The 22,431-nt window shown below is 36.8% G+C and overlaps 1 protein-coding gene across 3 annotated transcripts in view; it reads right to left on the bottom strand.

Annotated features, from left to right (window-relative positions):
* The window catches only part of CLTC (clathrin heavy chain), an 84,410-nt gene that overhangs the window by 13,592 nt on the left and 48,387 nt on the right, over nucleotides 1-22,431 (bottom strand). For all 3 annotated transcript variants that reach the window (XM_069078209.1, XM_069078210.1, XM_069078211.1), the window contains exons 10-29: nucleotides 19,862-19,984; nucleotides 19,384-19,521; nucleotides 18,215-18,379; nucleotides 17,793-17,973; nucleotides 15,076-15,239; nucleotides 11,316-11,441; nucleotides 10,282-10,424; nucleotides 5,976-6,210; nucleotides 5,552-5,674; nucleotides 5,318-5,463; nucleotides 4,844-5,027; nucleotides 4,454-4,646; nucleotides 3,360-3,517; nucleotides 3,047-3,211; nucleotides 2,780-2,887; nucleotides 2,526-2,693; nucleotides 2,259-2,408; nucleotides 2,023-2,154; nucleotides 1,801-1,911; nucleotides 591-761 (exon numbers count right to left, since the gene is read on the bottom strand). In XM_069078209.1, the coding sequence (XP_068934310.1) occupies nucleotides 591-761; nucleotides 1,801-1,911; nucleotides 2,023-2,154; nucleotides 2,259-2,408; nucleotides 2,526-2,693; nucleotides 2,780-2,887; nucleotides 3,047-3,211; nucleotides 3,360-3,517; nucleotides 4,454-4,646; nucleotides 4,844-5,027; nucleotides 5,318-5,463; nucleotides 5,552-5,674; nucleotides 5,976-6,210; nucleotides 10,282-10,424; nucleotides 11,316-11,441; nucleotides 15,076-15,239; nucleotides 17,793-17,973; nucleotides 18,215-18,379; nucleotides 19,384-19,521; nucleotides 19,862-19,984 (3,084 nt within the window). The remainder of the gene's footprint in view (nucleotides 1-590; nucleotides 762-1,800; nucleotides 1,912-2,022; nucleotides 2,155-2,258; nucleotides 2,409-2,525; nucleotides 2,694-2,779; nucleotides 2,888-3,046; nucleotides 3,212-3,359; nucleotides 3,518-4,453; nucleotides 4,647-4,843; nucleotides 5,028-5,317; nucleotides 5,464-5,551; nucleotides 5,675-5,975; nucleotides 6,211-10,281; nucleotides 10,425-11,315; nucleotides 11,442-15,075; nucleotides 15,240-17,792; nucleotides 17,974-18,214; nucleotides 18,380-19,383; nucleotides 19,522-19,861; nucleotides 19,985-22,431) is intronic.

The following is a 22,431-nucleotide window of genomic DNA, read 5'->3' as shown; positions in this document are numbered from 1 at the left end:
CACATGGAGCCTGGTTTTTCAGGAATGCCCACACCTTGTTGTTTTGTGATTGGGCAATGGGTAGAGAGGGTTGTGACATTCTCTGAGCCAGGAGAAGGCTATATATACCCTGATGTGAGATTTTGCTTTGGGTGTCACTTGGAGAGTGTTATGATCTGACCAGATGAGACTCTGCACAGCCATTGAGGTCCGCCCCCCCCCCCTTTGAAAACCCAGATGTTGGTGCTTTCCTCTCAGGTAACTGTGACTAGATATGGATGTAATGGCCAGACAGCTGGAAACCTGTCTACTGATGTGTTTCTCTGTCTATATTCTCTGAAGTTTGGGGTGCTGACCTTTTTCCCCTGAACTAGGTAAATGACATATGTTTGATTAAAGCAAGATTGTTAACCCCCCCCCAAATAAAGTTTTGATGTCTTCCTTCAGGTATACAACAATGATCATTTTATAGAACACTAAATCTGAAAGTATCCCTTCTATTTAAGACAGAAGTTTATAATCCAGTCTTAGAAATGGTCTTTTTCCAAGTTTTTTTTTTCCCTTTTTTACTTTAACTTATACTCCTCCCCTTTCTTTCTAACTTTATCTACCTTATAAAGTCGGTCCTTCTTGCATAACTCTACACTCTGTTTCCAGCGATTGTTGCCTTTGAAGAGATATGCAGCAATTCTTCTAAACTCAATGAGTTCATGTTTCTCCAAACGTTGAGCAAGGGAGATATTATCAAAATTGTCATATGCATCTATTGACGTTCTCAGTGCCTTAAGAAAAAAAAATAAATTAAAATAAACTAATGTAATGTCTTTTAAAAGTTGTATTTAGTCCTACTCAGAACCACAGTCCCCACTGAAACAAAGCCTGCCATAATATATTTAAGTTTCTTTCATTTAATTCTGTTTGGACTATAAAAATGTTGATAACAAAAGCAATGCTTTGAAGGTTAGATTTTCTTTCAAACATGTTCAAAATTGGCAAACAATTCAAATTTGGTTGTGAGGTTTGTAGATTTATACTCTACAAACCAATTTCTGTCCTAGGGAGGTAAGTGGACCTGGTCTAGACCAACTTTCTCTTAACTTTGTTGCCTTAAGAATCTTCACTTGTAAAGTCTGCCCTTTCATCAATAATCAAACCAACATCTATACAGCACTCTGAAATATGTAAAGTATTTTACATATATTATCATATTTGAATTGCATGAGTTATGTATGTATAGGAAACTTAAGGCTTGGAGGCAGTAAGTGATTTGCAGATGATTAGTATTATCAGGGACAAGATTTGGATCAAATACATCAATCGCCATACCAAACTGTCACACTATGTACAGTCTAATGGTAAGGGAGAAAAAAAACCAATAAAAAGACTAGAATGGTTATGTCTAGGTAAAACTTAAGTTTTGGGGGGTTTAAAGGTCCAAACACTTTCATATTCTATTCTTTATGCTGCTATATAAGGGCCGTTAAAGCTTTTCCCTCCATTCGCGACCCCCCACCCCCCAAAAAAACCCCAAACAAAGTCAAACAAGTAACACTTCTACTGGGATTTTGAAGCATTCTGCTTTAGTCATTTCAGCATTTACACATGAAAATGTCTTAAGCCTCAGAATATCACTGTTTAGGCTCCAAGTCACATGAACAAACCTAAATCAGTGTTACAAAAAACCTTTTACTAACTACAATCTACTTTATAAACCAGGAGGAAAGTAGAAAGTAAGAATATAAGGCTTTCCAATTTACCCATTCTTCCTGTTACTATAACCTAAGTGTTCAGAGGCATACCAAAGAACCAAAAATGTTTTACCTGGTAATCTTCTTCTGTAATGAAGAGGTTATTCAAGGACTCATTCACTGATTTGTTGTTATGGTTTTGAACTGAACGTAGGTATGGTTTAACCAATGGAAGCTGTTTAACCTTTGAAACAGATTATGGAGTTAATGTAGCACATTTTAAATCCAAGTTACTTAGAAAAATACTCAGGGCTCAGATAAGCACCCTCTAACTAGGATTAGTTAAAGCCATTACCTTACTGAAATAGTTGACAGCACGAGTGTGATCCAATCTTGGAGACAGTACCATCAGCAGGTCATTTAGTAGCAGAGGCTTGAATTCTAAATAGAATTGTATTGCTCTATAATACAGTTCCACATTGGCTACCTGAAGAGAGAAGATTCAAATATATATTCAAATATAAATGGAATTAGGTTTGTTTTAATCCAAAGAATTCAATATATAAAGACTACATATTCTTCCCAGTCTACCTTGGTAATGATATCTTTAAATTGTCCTTCTTTCCAGGCATCTGTTGGATGATTCATCATAGTAATTATGGCATTGTCATATTCTTCATATTTATCATATAAAAATACCAGCTCTGCCCAAAGGTGTGCTTGTTCTGCAGCCCTTAGCACCTGCATATAGGAAGAAAGATTAAGTTACTAGTAAATGTGGGCTAATTCCAATTAATACATTTCAAATAGATCAGTATTCAGTATTACAATTTTAGCTATTCAATGAAGATAATCTACCTTTGGAATATTCACTCTGGACCAGAACAACTCCAAATGTTCCCTCATTTTCTGTGGCTTGAATTTCGAGTAGAGAATTGCTAATTCGGTAAACATCCCCATGTGGGCTCGCTCAAGTCCCAGTGCTGCTTCCAACATGGTTATCAGTTCTTCAAAGTATCCTCGATCCTGAAGGAAAGAAATGCACCATTCTAACAAGGGCTATTCATTGTGGTATGTGGGAGTAATGCATGTCAAAGACCCTTCTTCATTACCTGGTAGTAGTTTATGAGCTCCTCTAGTTCATCTGCATGCACCACAATATGAAGCCCACACATCTGAGCCAAGCGGAACTCTTTCCCATCTACACAGGCAAAGCAGACCTAGAGGTGTGAAATACAGATGATTATGTATAGGAAAACAGGTACATGGCTGGCTGATGATCTATATGGGGCTATTGAAAGCTTGCTCCTAGGGAAGAGCAAAGCTCTGAAAGTTTATCCTAACTTTTAAAGAAATCTGAAAATTTTGTTTCCAGGTACCTCCTTCCACGTTCTAGTGCTGTTAGCTTTCCGGGCCCCATCAACAGCTGCCTGATATTCACCCAAGTGAACTAGGGTAGATGCCAAGCGACCAAAATTGGAAACATTGTTGTACAACAATTTAGCAGCATCATACATTTTCTCATCATAACAACGGTCCCCAACCTGAGAAAAGAAAACAAGTGGTTATCAGTCCTAGCCATATGCAAACTCTCTTTCGACCTAGCTCCTGAGCTGTGCTTTGCTGATCCTGGTCAGGCTTCACAGAAGAACTGTTCAACTGTTTCTGAAAGAAGCTGAACAAGAACCTTACTTGCTGAATATGAGCATTATTAGGACCATTGATGAATTCCTCCAACTCTGCAAGGCGATTGGTCTTAGCCAAAGCAAAGATCAGTTCCGTTTCTACATAAGACTCACGGGCCTTCTTGCGAGCCATTTGCAGGTACTTAACCAGTTCCTCCCAGTTGCCTGGAGATAGAAAGAAAAATAAGCTATTTGGAAAATCCCCCTAGAAATCCCTATTAATAAACTGATGAATCTTAAATGGGTATCACTTCCCTTCCCTTAAAAAAGAGCCCCCTACAGAAATAGTGATAAGTTAGATGAGTCTGGAATTATTCTATCTTCCTGCCATAACAGCACAAATTTAACCAGTTTCCTTTTCTTCATAGGTAAGGTTAAGAGAAAAATCATACTATTTTAACAGGCAGCATAGGCATTCCCTCCTACTCATCCCCATCCCCATAATGGGAGAAGACACAAGGTAAAAGAAGAAAAAGACTCTTAAGCAGCATCCTATGCAAGTTTAAATTTAGGCAATATAATTTCAAGTCTTTTGATTTTTTTTTTTTTTAAAGACAGGCTGACAGCCGAGAAGGCACTTTAAATTTCCAAATCAGATCTTTAGATCCATGACCATTTTATTTACAGATAAGGAAACTGAGGTCTACAGTTATGTGTCTTATGGGGCTCCAACACAACTCATGACTACCGTGTTTCCCTGATAATAAGACACTGTCTTTTTTGTAAATGTGAACAAAAAAATGTACCTTTATTCAATAAGCAAATCACTGGGGAAGAACAGGATGACGCGCTCACTGCTGCAGCTCTGAGCGTGCGTTTCACCGGGGGGGGGGGGGGGGGGGGGGGGGGGGGGGGGGGAGATGGTGCATACAGAGGGTACCGTAATGTAGCGTGTAGCGCAGGGGATCACCTTCACTACAGTAGCAATCTCAATAGGGCTTATTTTCGGGGGACGGCTTATTTTAGAGGAATCTTACACAGTAAGGGGAGGGCTTATTTTCGGGATAGGTCTTATTATCGGGAAAACACGGTAGTCACTACTCAGCTTTAATTGGGGCCTAGATAACATGTGTCCCTAAAACATGAGATCATTAGTCATACCACTAGTATTGGCAGCCTGAACAACTTCCATGTAAGATGAAGGATCATCTGCTTTGATATAAGAATCAATGGCTTCTTTCACCATCCCTTTCTGCAGCTGAGCCTTTGCAAGCTGACTCCATACTGCAGGTTCATTGCAGCGTTCAGCAAACTCATAAGCACGATCCAGGTTACCAATGTGTTCAATCAAGACCTAAGAAATAGATTTTTTAAAATTAGGAGGGTAAAGGCAATGGGTAAATGTTAAATTTGGGCTATTCTACTGCTAACATAAAAAATTTGGTGGCAACTTGCCTCTTTTATTGCTATAACAGTGTGTACAACTGTTAACTGCTATGAGAAGGATATGAGGTTAAATAATTTGCCATAAATGGTTGACTGAAGTTTTACCTGCACAGCTGAAGTATTGACATCAAATTTCCTGAAAATGGCAAATGCCTCCTCAAACAACTCATTGCTGATTGCAATATTAGCAATATCTGGAGCATCATAATTATCTAGTCGGTTGATATATTCCATAACACGGGTGCGGTCAGCTTTAATTGCAGTGAGGATAAGGAGGTTTTGCAGATTCCTATTAAGGACAAATTAGCATCACTTGAATGTAGTATATTCAAGAAACTATCAGGTAAAAATAGATAGGAATAGCAAATATGGACAGGAAAGGGAAGGTATATATATGCTGGAAGTATTCATAGCCACACAAAAGGACTCCTTTATTTCTTTAATTCTTCCAAGATTTACTCAATCTCTAGCCACAACATAAATAATTTAGCTGTGCCTTTGCTACCATTTATAAAAATCTTACACATGATGTGAGCATCAAATGGAATGTACCACAAAGACATATCACTCACGACATACCTGTGTTCACTGAACACCGAGTTGTCAAGAACAATTTTCTCCAATAGTTCAATGAGTTCATTGGGAAGGTCTGCAGTCATGAAAGCCTTGACAGTAACAGACACCTCTTCAGGATCCTGAGTCTCAGACAAGGCTGTCTGTACAACCTAGAAAATTAAGAAGGAACTCAAGTTAAAAACCTGCCCCTCTTTCCTACCCTCTTGTCAGTGACAAGAACAGCAAGAACAGTCTTACCTGGTCAATCAGGGGCCTCCTGTAAGGGTTGCTTTCTAAGAGAACACTACCCCAAAGTTCTGGATCCTTACGGCGAACCAAATAGCGGGAAAGACTTTTGAAGAGAGAATTTTCATTGCAAACCTACATAACAGTAGAAAGAGAGAACGTTTTGAGACTTAAAGCTAGGTCTAATGACCTCTTTCCTATCCCCCACCCCACAAAAGAACCCCAAAACACACAACACACACCCCACACCTATTTTCCACTGATTAAAAAAAACCCGATAGCTCTATGTTATAACCAAAGAAAAAAGGTATTCACTGATACGAAAGTTCTTTAAAAAAAAAAACCTTCTCTAGCTCTGAGAAACCCATCCCCACCAATTCTTAGAATGTACAGTTGATTATCAGTCTTTTCTATCCACAATATGAAGGATACGCACATTAATTAGTTCCAGATCACACTGGCCACGTTCATAAGCCACACATGCTAAATGGGGATCCCTTTTCTCACAATATTTTCCAACAACACGACTGTCGTAATAGGGATTTTCACGAAGAAATCTTTCCGGGTTGTTGTTACTGTCAATGTAGATTTTAGCTAACGCATTGTGAGTAGCAGGCTCCTCACAACCCTCATGAATTCTGGCCTCTAGCCAAGGCAGTAGAAGTTTTAACCTAGGAGAAAATACACAAACCTTTATTATAAATACCCGCCTGTCCCTTGGTATAATGCCCAAAATGCAGTATTTGTAAAGTGCTTTGCAAACCTTTATAGAACAATATAAAAGTTAGCTACTATTATTACTGTTACATTATCTAAATTGTTACAAGAGGCTGCCAAATGAAACAGCAAAATATGCTTTCCCAGGGGCTGCTAGGTAGCACAGTAAGAGCACAGGCCCCAGAGTTGGGATGACCTGGGATCGAATCCAGGCTCAGACACTTAGCACCCACCCAGAAACACCTGGCCGTGTAACCTTGAGCAAGTTACTTAACCCCACTTGCTTAAAAAAAAAAAAATACACACACACATATACTTTCCTGGTAATATAACGGGTAACTATAGTCAGAGCACAGAGCATCTATACCTGATGAAATGTTCAAGTGACCTACAGACTGAGCTTCTAAATCTACCAAACTTAATATGTGACTCTGTGAGGTATCACTCAAGTATAGCCATCCAGGAGACTCAGTCAAACTAGCAACTCAATGAAGTAATATTAAAAACCTTAGTTGTTTAGTCAAGAATAACCTTACCTGGGACTACAAACCAAAGGCCAGAAGATAAGCTAGATTTCAGTTCTAAAAGGAGAGCCCTATTATCTATGGTCAAAAGGAAAAGTGTCACAAAAAAATGACTAACTGGGAATACTAATATCAACTGGGAATAAAACATTTTACAAGAAAGATTTACCTGCTTTAAGTAGGCTTAGGCCACAAAGCAGCTTTTTGATGGTTGACTAACTCTACTTCTAAGCATTACTTAAAAATCTTTACATAGAAATAGCCAAAGAGAAAGTAGGATTCAGATTTTAAGTTATCAGTACCACTACAGAATCATTATCTTATTGTAATAAAATCAGGAAAGTGGACTTTAGATTCTATAACTATCTGTAACCCAAACAGATGTTCAATGTTGCCTGGAAGACAAGTTTACTTATCTGATTAAGTTTCCTAGAGTAAAGGCAATATAACAAAAAGTTTAGTGAATCAGACATTAGTTGACCTCTGATGATTGTAGCAGCAACCGTACTGGCATACCCAGGATGGCTGCTAGCACAGGTTCTTAGATCTGCTTTCTAGGAAAAATTAGCTATTTAAGAGGTAAACAATCTTTTTAAACACATTCATTACTTCAGGGGAAAAGTCAGCATGCATCCTGAATTTCAGAGAAAATCCAAAGAAAATAGAGAAAATACAAGCAGAGAAATAAAGACCAATGCACAGATCAACAGACAGATCCAACTGACCAAGGCAATATAAACATAGTTACTAGAGACAGAAGCACCAACATCTAGGTTTTTCAAAGCCAGGGGGCTCCTTAATGGCTACCCAGAGTCTTATCTGGTCAAATCACAAGAACACTCTTCCAGTGAGTGAGCCCCAAAGCAAAATGCTAACCTCAAGTACATATACCCTTTTTAGAGCCAGAGGGCATCACAACTCTCATGACTCAGTACCTAATTGGAAATTAACAAAAGGTGTGAAAGTCTTCTTACAAGCAAGCCTGCCCAAAGCAAGCTTCCCTTAATGGGCTCCACATGAGACCTATTAATGGGCAAGGAAGATCTTATATGCCATTAACTTTACAGTGGCATAGTATTGGTCTTTTAGATAGAAATACCTGCCAATTTAGAATGAGACTGAGGTGGCACTTTTAAACCTATGTTTTTCTTTCTAAACGTTCATCTATCTACTTCAAACAACTGCAGTATCTAAAGTTAATTTGATTCCTGTTATCTCAGCAAATCTTAGCCACCTGTGGCAAGTAAGCTTTAATTTCTCTCCAATATTTGAAACATTCATAAGCTTTAAGTTACATGAATGGCATTAAAGTTAAGTTACATTAAAGCAGTATTTTTTGTTGTTTTTTTTTTAAATTAAATTTTGTTTATTTTTAGTTTACATCATTGATTTCCACAAGATTTTGAGTTACAAATTTTCTCCCCATCTTTCCCCTACCCACCACCCCAAAACACTGACCCCACTGTATACCCCCTCCCCCAATCTGCTCTCTCCTATATCCTCCCCCAAGCCCCCTGACTTTCCAGCAGGGCAAGATGGATCTCTATACTGCAGTGCCTCTATATCTTATTTCCCAGCTGCATGTAAAAAATGGTATTTTTTTTAAACATCTGATTTTAAAACTTTGAATTCCAGATTCTTTCCCTTCCTCCCTCATCACCCACCCTTACTGGGAAGATAGGCAATTCAATATAGGTTGTACAGTGTAGCTATGCAAAACATTTCCATAGTGGATATATTGTGGAAAGACTGACCATATTTCCCTCCATCCTATCCCACCCCCAACTTGTTCTATTCTACTTTGACCCTGTCCCTTTTCAGAAGTGTGTGTTTCTAACTTCCCTCCCCCCCAACCTGCCCTCCTTCCTCCCCATTATCCCCCCTCTCATCCCCTTCCCCCCTACTCTCCTGTAGGGTGAGATACCCTATTTAGTGTGTATGTCATTAACTCCCAAAGCCAAATGCAGAGAGTAAGGTTGACCCATTCCCTTTTGCCTTCCTGTTCTTCCCCTCCATTATAAGTTTTCCCTTGCTTCTTCTATATGATAATTTACCCCTGTCTCTCCCCATCTCCTCCATCTCTCAATTTCACCTTTTAAGTATCATCCCCTTCCTATTCAATTGGTCCTGTGCTCTGTCTATGTATATGTGTACACATATATACACACACTCACATGTGTATTCATATGCCCATATACCCTCCTATATATATATGTATATATACATACACATTTATATTCCCTTCAACTATTCTCATACTGAGAAAAGTTTCATAAGTTACAATTATCATTTTTCCATGTAGGAATGTAAATAGCTCAACTTTGATTAAGTTCCTTATGATTTCTTTTCCCTGTTTACTTTCTCTTGTTACTCTTGCTTCTTGTATCTGAATGTTAAAGCAGTATTTTTAAAAAGCATTTTTTAAAGCACCTATTATATGCCAGGAACTGTGCAAAGAACTTTACAAATATTGTTTCATTTGATCCTCACATCCCCAGGAAGAAGATGCTATTATTATGACCACTATTATACAGCTGAGGAAATGGAGGCAGGGAAAAGTTAAGTGACTTGTCCAGGGTCACACAGCTAGTAAGTATCTGAAACTAAATCTGCACTCACTCCAACCATTGCTCAATACACTGCATCACTAGCTCATATAAAAACCCTGACCTAAAGTTCTCTATCTAAATTTTAAAATTTTCCTGTCTACCCTGTACACTTCTAGTTATTCTTATTGTTCAAGTTCTTTTGCAAGTATCAAGATAATATTCATATTTGCTTTTCTCTAGTCTATTAGTAAAGCATACTTTGTTTAGCTACAGTCAGATGACCTAACCATAAGTAGACCTATACCACAAAAAGCAACATTTTCCCTTGGTAATCAGAGATTATCCTTTGGGGAGTAAAACTTTTACATATCCTGTCATGTAGACCTGGGATAAGGCATTTGTACAACTTAACCAGGATCTGAAATTTATATCACGTGCTATTTCAGCACCGCCAGCTTTGTGACCCTTTATATAGACACGTGACTTCATATCACAAATGAACCATGTGTCAAAGAGTACAGAACTTTACATTTATCAGGAGTAATATTAAAAACTAGTCTCATATTGACTGCACTGGTCAAATTGCATATTATGTACTAGGCTTATACCAAATTTACCTATATGTTATTCTAGCTCTAAAAGAACATAAACAATGTTGTGATAACATAAGACAGTTCTCCATCCGGGATTCATTATCCTTTTGCTGTATAATAACTGTATAGATTTCTCCTTTAAATACTCCTTCCTAATTCCTATCTTCTGTTTTCCATTCTTCATCTAGCCAACTGTCTAGAAGTAGAAGTTGCTATACAATTGAGAAGCAGTCAATAACACACAATGACAAAGATATCCTAATCAACTAGATTAGCTTTATCACTGATTACTTTTCTAAACAGAACTAAGTTTGGCTAAAAAGAGCAATCATTTTATTCATTTAACACAGTTTCCATACCTGTTCCTCTTTTCAACTTCAGCAACAAGCTCATCAGTAGAGAACTGACCTCTCACTACAAGAATCAAGTTCTTTATGACATCTTCAGAGCAATCAACATCAAGCAATCCCCCAATAACCACAGGAAGACGACTTGGATTCACCTACAGAAGGCAGTGATATAATATTTTAGCATTAACTCACTTCCAAAGAATGTTGTCCTCAATAATATTCTTTTCCATCCTTTCAAGCAAAGGACTGTCTTGACAAACATTCATTTTATATTCCTCTACCAATAGTCTATGACATATCAAAGGAGCATGTATTTGACATCTCGAAGACTGCTGTCAGGGTAGAAACACTACTAAGTCCTATTTAGTTAAACCAGTAATGAGTATGGGTCTAACGGGATTAGCCTAGCTAAGTTTGGAAAAGCTCACAAGATGACTTCTGTACTTCATTAATTTATGAAGTCTTAAGGCACAAAAAGACAAAGATCTGCAAAGATGGAAGAAATGGTCTTGCTTGTCTTTGAAGTACTTAAAATTATCTTTATTTGGATATGATTTTTTTTCTTTTACCAAAACACTATGTAAAGTTACTGGGGAAAATACTGCCCCACAGGGCATTAGACTTAATGGAAGATGTGACTTTTTTAGCCAGTTTGCTTTGTCTTTTGATACAGCTAAGTAGGTATCTGATAATGGCATGGGAAAACTTAAGGAGCCAAAAGACATGCATGCAGTGTTTTCCAAAACCAATTATAATCCTACTATTTATTATACACTCAAGTTTCTTGCATTACAGTATAATGATTAGACAAGATGATTTATCCATAATCCAACACGACTGGACTTAATGGTCCAAAACCTCCAATGGAAGATAACATACAGAATCTTTGTGTTTAATTTGGTACTTAGCTTCTTTTTTTTTTTCCTTTGGGAGGGCAAGTATAAGTAACTTACACAGCTAGTTTTTTGGGGTTTTTTTTTTGTGTTAAGTGTCTGAGGCTGGATCCGAACTCAGATCCTCCTGACTCCAGGGCTGGTACTTACCTTCTGCACATAAATCTCAATATATTTCTGGAGGTTATTTCTATATAAGTAGAGCACCAAGTCATGAACAAAGTCAAATCGATCACAAACAATGATGAGTGGTAACTGGTCTGTTAGTTTTGCTTCCTGAAAAAGAACACATGAGAATCCTTTAAATTTTCATTTAAGTACCTCTCACATATGGTCTGTTTTAAAACATAACCATATTCTTGGTAAAATGCAAAAAGGCAATCAATTCTTCTAGAGTAGTCTCATCTTCAATATAAAGAGTATCCTAATAACCTGAGTAAGTATGTTCCCAGGGTTATCAGTAAACTCACTAGCTATTAACTACAGCCAAATAGTAATCTAAAAAGTCCCTCACAATGTAGGCCCTTCCCATGCCCACATTTACAAGACTATTAAACAACCACAGGACAACAGGTATGACAAACAACTATACTTCAGAATTTGATTGCCACTGGCATTGAGTGTAGGATTAACACACTGGGATGTTAATAAATGCAAGACCAACACTTGAAAATTGCTTTAAGAAAGTAAAGCACTCTATACCAAAATCATAATACTTTAATTTACATTTGTTGCAGATGGATATCATTTAGTTCCTTCCCTTCCCAATTTACAGATTCCATTGCATCCATCCACTCAAATGCTTTTCACTCAACCCATTCAATGCAACATGATGTCCATGAGACAGAAGCATCATGTGTAGCTGTAGTAAGACTAAGGTCAGTACAGGCACCTAAAGAAAAGATGCCCTTACATAAATCAAACCATGTTGAGTGTTACACATCCCAGGATATAATCTTACAAACTGACATGAAAGATGCTATGGACAGGTAGGAAAGACCTGCACTGGGAGATTTACCTGGTACATGTCCTGCACATTCCACAGACACAAGGAACAGCACAAAAAACAACAATTTCCATCAGGAATTTATTTACATAGAGACAGACTAAAATTCCTCAACGAATGCTTTTAAGACACTCTGAGGAAAGAGAACTGAGAAACCTAAGAGACTTTCCTCAGCGACAGAGTAAAAAGTAAACTATGCCTGCAAACTTGAAACAAAATCTAATCATTGAGGTCTAACTAGTAGTCACAATGTTATCAGGTTATATCTACTGCTACAAAGGATAAGTAAGCTAGGAGACACTTTGGGAATTTTTTTTTTTTAATGTGGGGGTAGTGGAGGGAGGGTTGAAGGAAAGCTACCATCTAGGGGTTGACAATCCATAAAAAATAAGGGTTGGAAATCTGAAGTACAGCTACAGATTTGTTTTTATACATTTAGGAAAGTCTTTTAAGCAAGCTAATGCTTAAAGTAATAGGAAATTTAACACTAGCACATACTATATTAATCTCAAAAAAGGAAAAGTATTTCTATTACCATGTTTCTACAAGGGTAGCTAATTAAAATAATTTTTTCCTCGGTAATCTATGAATATCAGTAAACCAAATACTATTTGTGCTATTATTTTCATGTAAGTGTAGTAACATACTTCTTTTGATCTTAAGAATTCAGCATGCTTGGAGATGATAGTTTACGACTAGAGTTTCTGCAGGAAACTTACTGTTTGAAGAAATGTAAAATTACAACTAGCATGTAAAGTCTATTCAAAATCACTAACTAACTTAAAAGTGAAAAGGTATTCAATTATTTCACTGATAATACTGTGCAAGGCAAAAGGTAACCAGCATTTTTATTATATTGATTCATTGTGCTCTCCAATTATAATCATTTAAGATTTTCAGAATAATTATAATAATTTTGAGCAAATGCCTAACACATTTAGAGCCACTGTTAGAAGTGAACTGAGAACAGCTTCAAGCTTCCTACTAGACTTAAGGCTTAGATTAACTTAAATCCACAGTTTCATAGCTTTTTACAGAGTAAAATTTTTTTTTGGTTTCAGATTGCATCTAACTCTTAGTAGAAATCTTAATAAGTTATGTACTATTGTTATCACAAAAGCTATATCAGGTGTATGTCTCAGCAGAAATCTCTTACTACTGAATATATAAAGGAGCATTTATAAATACAGAGAATCTTAAGACTACTACAATGGTGCCCCCAAACCAAACTAATAAATGCTCTCACTAAAACAGTTATAGCATAAAGCAATAAAGCTAAAAATAAGAGCAGTCCTAAGAAGGAAGCATAAGTTGGTCTGATGTCTAGGGATCAGGCTGGGTGAACTGCCTTTGGGCTATATACTCCAGAAAGTTAGAGTGGTCCTAGAGGCAACAGAAATCCTGGACTGAGAATGTTTAGGGCATTGTAAGATAATTCCAAAGACAAAGATATACCACAACAACACACCATTTGCTTGCTATATGAGACCCTGATTGAAGAAGTGGGTATATAAGCTAAGGAAGGAGGGAAGGGAAAGGAGGGAGGAATAAAGGGAGAGCAAGGAGGGAAGGAGAAAGGAACTTGATTATTGATCCATAAAGATTTAGTGAAACTGAAATCCAGATTAGGTAGAGAAGATAAGAAAGGTGATACAATTTTAATCCTTTATCCTTACACTGGGTCTATAACCTGAAGAAGCAGTTCTGATTTTGATTATGTGAATTTAGGTTTCTCAAAGCTGTAGCTGTTCATAAGAGCCATCATATTTTTGGTGAATGTATCCCAGTCTAAAATTTAGGCTGAATTTTAGCACTTGGTATAATTCATAGACTGGAAGGCCATGAGTTTAGTTAACACAAAATGGACTGGCAATCTCTAATAAACATCTTGGACGAAAGAAGAGTTTATTATAGGTTATAGTTATATAGGTTATATACTACTTTCTCAATTTACCTGATTAGATAGTACCCTTCAGTTATAGTTCTAACTTAAGTTTCTTCTGAAGGACAAGTTACAAGAAGCTTTTGTAAAACCACCTGGGCCACCTTTTTAAAATTAAAAATTAGGAGGAGAAAAATAAATTTATTTGTGTGCTAATAGTTCTACAATTTGAATGTGGAGATTAAAGTCATCATTTTAGCAGCATATCAACTTCCCCACTTTAATTCTTCTTCTACCAATCACTTTGCTGAGTGAAATGAAGTCAAAGTTAAGCTTTGACTAGCTTAAGCTGTCTGTATTGAGAGAACCTAAAGTTCAATTTTTTTTTTCTTAAAAAGCTTCATCATTTCAACAAAGACCCACCCGATAGGTATCATTAATCTGAAGCTCAGTATTTATCATGTAACAAAGTAGTTGGCATCCTGAGGTTAATTTGTAGCTTCTATTCTGCTAATCACTCAAGATCTAGTTGCCATGTCTGAATATGAGACTTATTTGACAAGGTTAAAACCTTTTACCTTCAATAGCACAGCCAAATCATCATAGCCTGAAGACACTAGTGTCAATACATGCCTGCTATGAAGACCCTTTCTAATAGTATCATAAATGAGCTGGGTTTAATATTCTAAAGTAGAGTACTATGACACTTGAGTAAGCAAAGCTACAAAATTTAACCTTCCTTTAAAGGATCTAAATAACTCCTGAGATTAAGCTATTGATTTTCACAGTAAAGAAATTTCTTAAGATTATAACTTTTTTCAGCTAACTCTTATGATATATTTATTAGTTTCCTATTCTATTTGAAGGGAAATCAGAGGCTGACTTGACTTGGTAGAAATGCTTTCAACATTCAGTTTTACAGGGTTAGGGACAAAAGAGTAATTTAAAAATCCCTTAGTATTACCGATTTTTTACCAAGATAATCAATTATCTGTAGACTTACTACATTTGGAAAAACTTACCTTGAGAAAATTCTTGACACGCTCTGGATCATAGCAGTTGCTCTCTCGGCAGATTCTCTCTACCTCTTTGATCTGCCCAGTCTTACAAGCTGCCTGAATATATTTAAAGTGCACATCTGGGTCCTGACTGAAGTTGACAATGGATCCCAGGAAATAAAAAAGTCCTTTAAAAAAAATTAACAATCAAGACTCATGATTTCCTCTAGCTAAGAAACCATACGTTATCATACACACAACATATAACCTTCATGAAACAATAACTACACAAGAAAAAATCAATTTAGAATTGATTCAAAAGATCTAATCTGTGAGAAAGGAAACTTTCTTGAAACATCCATATTTAATTGTTATACTAAGCCAGAATTACTGAGTGAGAAGAAAAAGAACAAAGTGAAGAACTTGGTGATAGGACAGGTGGTGACCCCAAAAAGGAAAAGAAATCCTCAGATTCAGATTAAAGTAATGAACATGATGATTACCAGCAAAAGCTCTAAATAACTAAGCTAAAAATGTTTGAGGCTTTTACTCTAAGACCTATACAGATGCCTCATCATAATACAGAGGTAACATTAGGCTCTAACGATGAGCCATTTGAGTATTAGCTCTGGTAGTAACACAAGGTAGAAAGGTTTGAGTGCACACTATTTCTCTTAGCACAGCCTAGTTAAATCTAATGAGGTTCATCACCAGCATGCTGGCAAAATGATTAATTTTCAAGCTCTAGCAACTCTCAAAGACCATCTACCTACTAAAGAAGCATGATGATATCAGGGGAAATCAGCTCCCTGACGCAGCAGAAGTATGCACATTTGTGACTAGCATTAGAACTGCTTAGAGACAGTACCAAAGAAATCCTCTGATCAAGTATCCCAAACATACAGACTTCCAACTGTTTTACAAGCTTAATGAAAAGAGTGATTAAGAGGGCAGCTAGGTGGCACAGTGAGTAGAGTGCTGGCCCTGGAGTTGGGAGGACCTGAGTTTGGATCTGGCCTCAGACACTTAACACACACACACACACACACACACACACACACACACACAAACTAGCCGTGTGACCTTGGGCAAGTTACTTAACCCCAAGTGCCCTCCAAAAAAAAAAAAAGTGATTAATCTAGTAACCCAAAGAAGAATATTATGATTTGAACATTTGTACCTGCAGAATGCCTTACTCAAAACTCCATTTAGATGATCTCTGATCATTTTATAGTTCTATGAAAGCATTTATCTGATTTCTTACTCCTCTAACTTATCTTCACATTACAGTAGACAGTAAAATCCTAACAAGAGTGAAGCAAAAAAATGCATTGCTTTCATATTCTGAAATCCCTTATCATGTACTTTAGAACATTTTTTAAGTTGGGAGCCCCTACATTTGGTATCTTAAAAAAAAAAAACACTGAGAAAGCGCTATTCCTTTGATAAATAAGAAAAATTTTTCTTAAATTTCTATAAAAGTGTTTCATCAAAATGGCATGCCATTTGGGGAATAGTATCTTAATTACTGGTATTATGGCTATATCTCACTAACCATTAAGTTCCAGTAGTTAAGAATGCTTGTAAGTTTCTAATAATGTACATATTCAAAAACAAATCATCTTTCCTTCCAAAACCTGCCTTTCCTATTTGTTTATTGTACCATCGTTTTACCAAGTCACCCAAGCTTCAAGTTTTAAAAGTTATTTTTTATGCTTTCTTCTCTATACTTCCATCTATTTCCAGCATCTGTTCAGTTGTCAAGTCTTGTAAATTCTCCCACCATAAACTTTTTAGCATTAGCATCTTGTTATGCCATCATTTCTCATCTAGGCAACTCTAATAGGCTTGTAACTGGTCTCCTACGTTCAAGTCACCCTCTGTATAACTAGCAAAATTAGCTCCCTAATGTAAATCACATACATCTGCAAAAAAAAAAAAAATACAAAAACCCTTCAGTGGCTTCCTGTTACCTAAAGGATATGATATTCTGCCTTTTAAGGCCCTCTAAAACCTAAATCCTCTTATTTCATATCAACTTACTTCCCAATAGTCTATATTACAATCAAATTAAAATGCTAGCCATTCCCCAAACCTAATTTGCCTCCATCGACTTGTATACCTGAAAAAAGATTTTTTTGTCACACTAAAATATTTCCTTTGTTTTGAGACCAAACTCAGGTGCCATCTCTTTGGTAGAACTTATCCTGATTCCCCCTCTACCTCCCAGACAGTGATATTAGTCCTTGAAACTCACAAGACTACTTGATCAGGATCTTGACCTTACCCTAAATGTGCATTACAGCCTGCATATATTTCATGTCCTCTTAGCAGGTTTTAAGTATTTCAAGGACAGAGATGGTTATTTGAAGTTGCAGTTCCTACATTGCACATAACACTCACTTCAGTTTTGGGCAAAAAACACAGAAGTCAAGATTGCTAATGCCTCTAGTCTGTTGGGATACCAACTACAAGATGAACAGTGGTGATGAAACTGGCTTAAGGTCTAAGTTTCACAGCTCTTCCTGAATTTTTCCCTTTTGGAATACAAAACAAAAGTCATTCTGTATTAGATTCTCAGGGAAAAAAATTTTCAGAAGGGATAGATCTCAGGGAAAAAATTTTCAGAAGGGAGAGAGCAAGTTTTCTATCTAAACAGATATTCCAGATAGTCCATTACAAAGATATATGTTCTTTATGGTTTGTTTTTTATTAGATAGTGCAGAATTCTTAAACTTTACCTTCAAAACTCTTAAAAGATTCAAACAGTTCAATCAGGGACTGAGTTGAGAGCTGTTCATGATACTTGGAAGCCACCTGGACACAAATTTGTAGGTTTTGGCGAATATTGGCAGAAAGCATAGCCCTGAGGCACTCCAGGGAATCTTCCACAGATAAGGAACCAAAGTAATTGACTAACCACTAGAAGAAAAAATGATGAAAAAAGATCATGCTAAGGGTCAGGCTAGTGGAAAGATACTGTCCTATCAGCACAATCAATAAATATACTGTACTTTAAGTAATATCAGTTAAAAACTACCATGTCCATATGGAGGACATGGATAAAGGTTAACAGTGCATCCTTGGAGAGAACAAAAAAAATTCAATGAGATCACAGACCTTAAGTAAAATTAAACTGATAGCAGGTATATGTGAGACATACCTCAGGGTTCAGAAGATGGGTGTGAACAACTGCACGCTTAATATCATACAGATCAGTGAAATGCTCCAGTGCACGCTGTAATAGGCCAGCCTTTTCACAGAGTTGAGCAATATGAGCCCGGTCATAATGTGTAAACATCTGGTTCCCTAAAATAGCATCTGCAACCTAGAAGAATATACAAAGAACAGTTAATATCTTTCTTTCAATACTACTTACTCTAACCAGAATCACTATGAAGGTTATTTGTAAACCATATATTACTATAATAATGTAAAAGCATATTTATTCTATGTTGACTACTCATTAGTGACTTGCTAAAATAAAAGCATACAAGAAATCTTAAAAACAAGATAGCTTAAAGATTTGAATGACAAACATGTACCAAAGATCCTTCTTCTTTGAGAATCAGTGTGGTACAACAGATACAAGACCAGCTGAAGGAAGAAAGATCAGGGTTCAAGTCCCACCTCTGGTACACAGTGGCTCTGTGGCCCTGAGCAAGTCATCCAACCTCTCTGCTCCAGGCACCTTTCTTAATGCTATGAGTTGTTAAACCACATTAGTACATGTAGATTCTTTACCCAGTAGTTCCCTACAATTATGAAATCACAGGTCACTTCCTTTCTCCCATTACTTTTTTTGGGGAAGAGGTAGAAATCCATACTATTACTAAGTACCCTCCTAGGCCATTGCCCATGTTCCAGCTCCCCTTTCCCCTTCCTTCTCCATGTTGATCCCATCAAAAACCAGTTCAATTCCACACTATCCTCTACTAAATCCCATGTTCTAATGTCACCTGATAATGTCTCCAACTACAAGTGCCCTCTTTCCTGTACCCCCTAAAACCTCCTTGCATTATTTTGCATAAGCATATATATGCATTCTTCCCATAACAGAATATGAGCACCTTCAGGTCAGGGATTCATATATCTTTATTCCCCTAGTACCTCACACCCTTCCTGGCACACAGTAGGCACTTAATAAATGCTTGCTGACTGATTCAGCAGTAACAGTATTACACTTTCAGAAAGATGAAGACTAAATTATACAACATACTAGTAGGATTTCAAAAAGTTATCACCAGAATTCTGCTAAATTCTGCCTTCAATTTAATACACAGAACAAGAAGATAATTTCAGGCATCATCAAAAGCATAAGAAAAAACATACTTGAGGGGCATGCATAAGATTCATTTCAAGCAACCGTGTTTGCAGGGGACCCTCTGATGGGCGGTTATTTTTCAGGGCATCAAGTAAAAATGCAGTGCACTGCTGGATTAAGTTGTATTCCATAAAAACATCAACAATCTATGAAAGAGAGAAAAAAGAGCTTAAGGATAACGCTATAGATAAATATGAGAACAAAACCTGGCTTCACAGATTCAAGAGCCATTTTTAAAGAAAAGAGTAATGTTTAGAGGTCATTTAGACTACTATAATTCCATAATTATGGAATCTAATTATAGTCTATGACATTTGTTACTGAAACTGTTTTTTAAAAAACTAAGCATTCAATGTTTTAAACAGGAAGAGTCCATGTATAATCTTCAAGTGTTCTGTCTTTCCAAAGTTTAATTATAAACCAGCTACCCTCTTTCATGCATTTAAATCAAAGTCTAGAAACAAGCAGACATCTGAACACAATTACCTGTGTTATATCAGCAAGTGGTTCTTCATCTTGAACCAGCATTTGAGCAAACTGTTGACCTTGATCTGGGCTGATCCTCATTACATTTCTCAACAGAAAGATCCAGTCTGGAGTATAACCAACCTTAAAACAGTTCAAAAGTAGATGTCAAAAAAAGTCTTTTATTTTTGAGGTAGAAGCATTATCTGCTTTGCTATATAATAAAATCTCACAAGAGGTAGAGCCAAAATGGCAGATTAGGGGCGGTCATTCGGCTAAACTTGCCCAACATTCCCCCTCCAAATAACTTTAAAATAACACCTCAAATCAAATTTGGAGTGGAAGGGTCAACAGAAGACTGAGGTGAAACATTTTTCTGGCCTAAGAAAACTTAAAGAGGTCAGCATGAAGAGTCTGTGACAACATCCATGAAGCCCATCCAGAGTTGACACAAGCAGCAGAGAAAAATAGCAACCACCACAGCAGCTGCTTCAGGAGCTCTCAATCCAGAATAGGGGTCAGACAACTGGTCACAGCGATTACAAGGGACACTTTGTTGGCACCTGGTATACATACATATGTATGTATGTACGTACATACATACATACATATATATGCTGATTGGCAATTCTACTGCATACACGCATTAGGTCATAGTTCCAGGGTGTGAAGAAGCACTGGTTGTCAGTCACCAGGCAGGAGGGACAACCCTAATCACAGTTCAAAAAAAAAAAAAAAAAGGAGTGTTAGGGGCGTCTAGGTGGCGCAGTGAATAGAGCACTGGCCCTCGAGTCAGGAGGACCTGAGTTCAAATTTGACCTCAGACGCTTGACCCAATTACTATTTGGGCAAATCACAACCCCAATTGCCTTTCAAAAAACAAACCAAAAAAAAGGAGTGTTTGTGGCTGCAGGGGATAAGGAGCCCCTTCCTGGGTAAACACAAGAGGGAAGACCAGGAGAGAAGCTATCATAACTCTCCCAGGATCACCCCACTCTGAAAGTGCCAAAAGTTTCAGAGTCTCTGAACTAGCTTTGAAAAGACAGTGTCTCTCTGAGGTGAGCAGAGCTCAAATTTATTATAAAGTTCAAAGTCAAGAAATAGGCTGGAAAAATGAACAAAACACAATAAAGAATTTTACCTTAAAAAGCTACTACTCTAGTGGCAGGTAAGACCAAGACTTAAACTCAGAAGAAGACAATAATGTGAAAATAGATGTCAAAAAAAAAAATGCTAGTTGGACCCAAACTGAACAAGAATGCCTGGAAGAGTTAATGGAAGAGATAAAAGTGGTAGAGGAAAAATTGGGGAAATGAGAGTAATACAAGGAAATTATGAAAAGAGAATTAACAACTTGGTAAAAGAGACACAAAGACATGCTAAAGAAAATAATATCTTAAAAAACAGAACTGGCCAAAGGGTAAAAGGAGCACAAAAATCCATTAAAGAGAAGTTCTCCTTAAAATGCAGAATAGGTAAAATGGAAAAAGAGGCACAAAAATTCATTGAAGAAAATAATTCGTTAAAAATCAGAATCGGGCCAAGTGGAATTTGATGACTCCATAAGACATTAAGAAACAATAAGACAAAGTCAAAAAAAAATTTTTTTTTAATGTGAAATATCTAAGAAAAAACAGCTTATTTGGAAAATAGATCAAGGAGAAATTATTTCACAATTATTGAACTATCTAAAAGTCATGATCAAAAAAAAAAAAAAAGGGAAAAAAAGTCCAGACATATTCCAAGTAATATCAAGGCAAATTGCCCAGACAGCCTAGAACCAAAAGGAAAATAAACACTGAAAATCCATTGCTCACCTCTGGAAAGAGATCCCAAAATGAAAACTAGCAAGAAAATTATAGCAAAATTCCAGAGCTCCCAGGTCAAAGAGAAAATACTTCAAGCAACCAGAATGAAACATTTCAAATATTATGAAGTCACAGTCAGGATCACACAAGATTTAGCAGTTTCCACACTAAAGAATGAAGGGCTTAGAATATGCTATTCTAGAAGGCAAAAGAGCTAGGAGTACAACCAAGAATAACCTATCCGCAAAACTGAGTGTAAATCCTTCAGGTGAAAAAATGGGTATTTGAAGAAACAGAGGACTTTTAAGCATTTCTGATGAAAAAACCAGAGCTGAATAGAAAATATGACATTGAAACAGAAGACTCAAGAGAAGCATAAAAACATAAAAAAGAAAGTAATCATAAGAGACTCAAAACTGTTTACATTAGTACATAGGATGTTATGTGTAACTCCTAAGAACTTTATCATTATTATGGGCAGTTAAAAGAAGTTTACAGAGGACATGGAGTTGATTATGTTGGAACCATCTCATCAAAAAAATGAAAGAGTAAGAGTGACATACTAGGAGAAAGTAAGGGAGAGGTAGAATGGGGAAAATTTTTCTCACATAAAAGAGGTACAGAAGGAAGAGCTTTCAATATGGAGGGGAAAATGAAGGAAGTAGGGGGAGAGGTGCCAGATATGGATAATGTTTGAACCTCAATCTTATCAGAATTGATTCAAAGAGGGAAGTAAACACACACACACACACACACACACACACACACACACACACACACACA

The sequence above is a fragment of the Petaurus breviceps genome, unplaced genomic scaffold (genome assembly GCF_028583685.1).
Source record: "Petaurus breviceps papuanus isolate PSGF00001 unplaced genomic scaffold, PetGlider_PUasm1.0 91023, whole genome shotgun sequence".
Taxonomy (NCBI): Eukaryota; Metazoa; Chordata; class Mammalia; order Diprotodontia; family Petauridae; genus Petaurus; species Petaurus breviceps.
The sequence above is the reverse complement of the archived record's forward strand: the minus strand, read 5'-3'. Positions and strand labels throughout refer to the sequence as shown.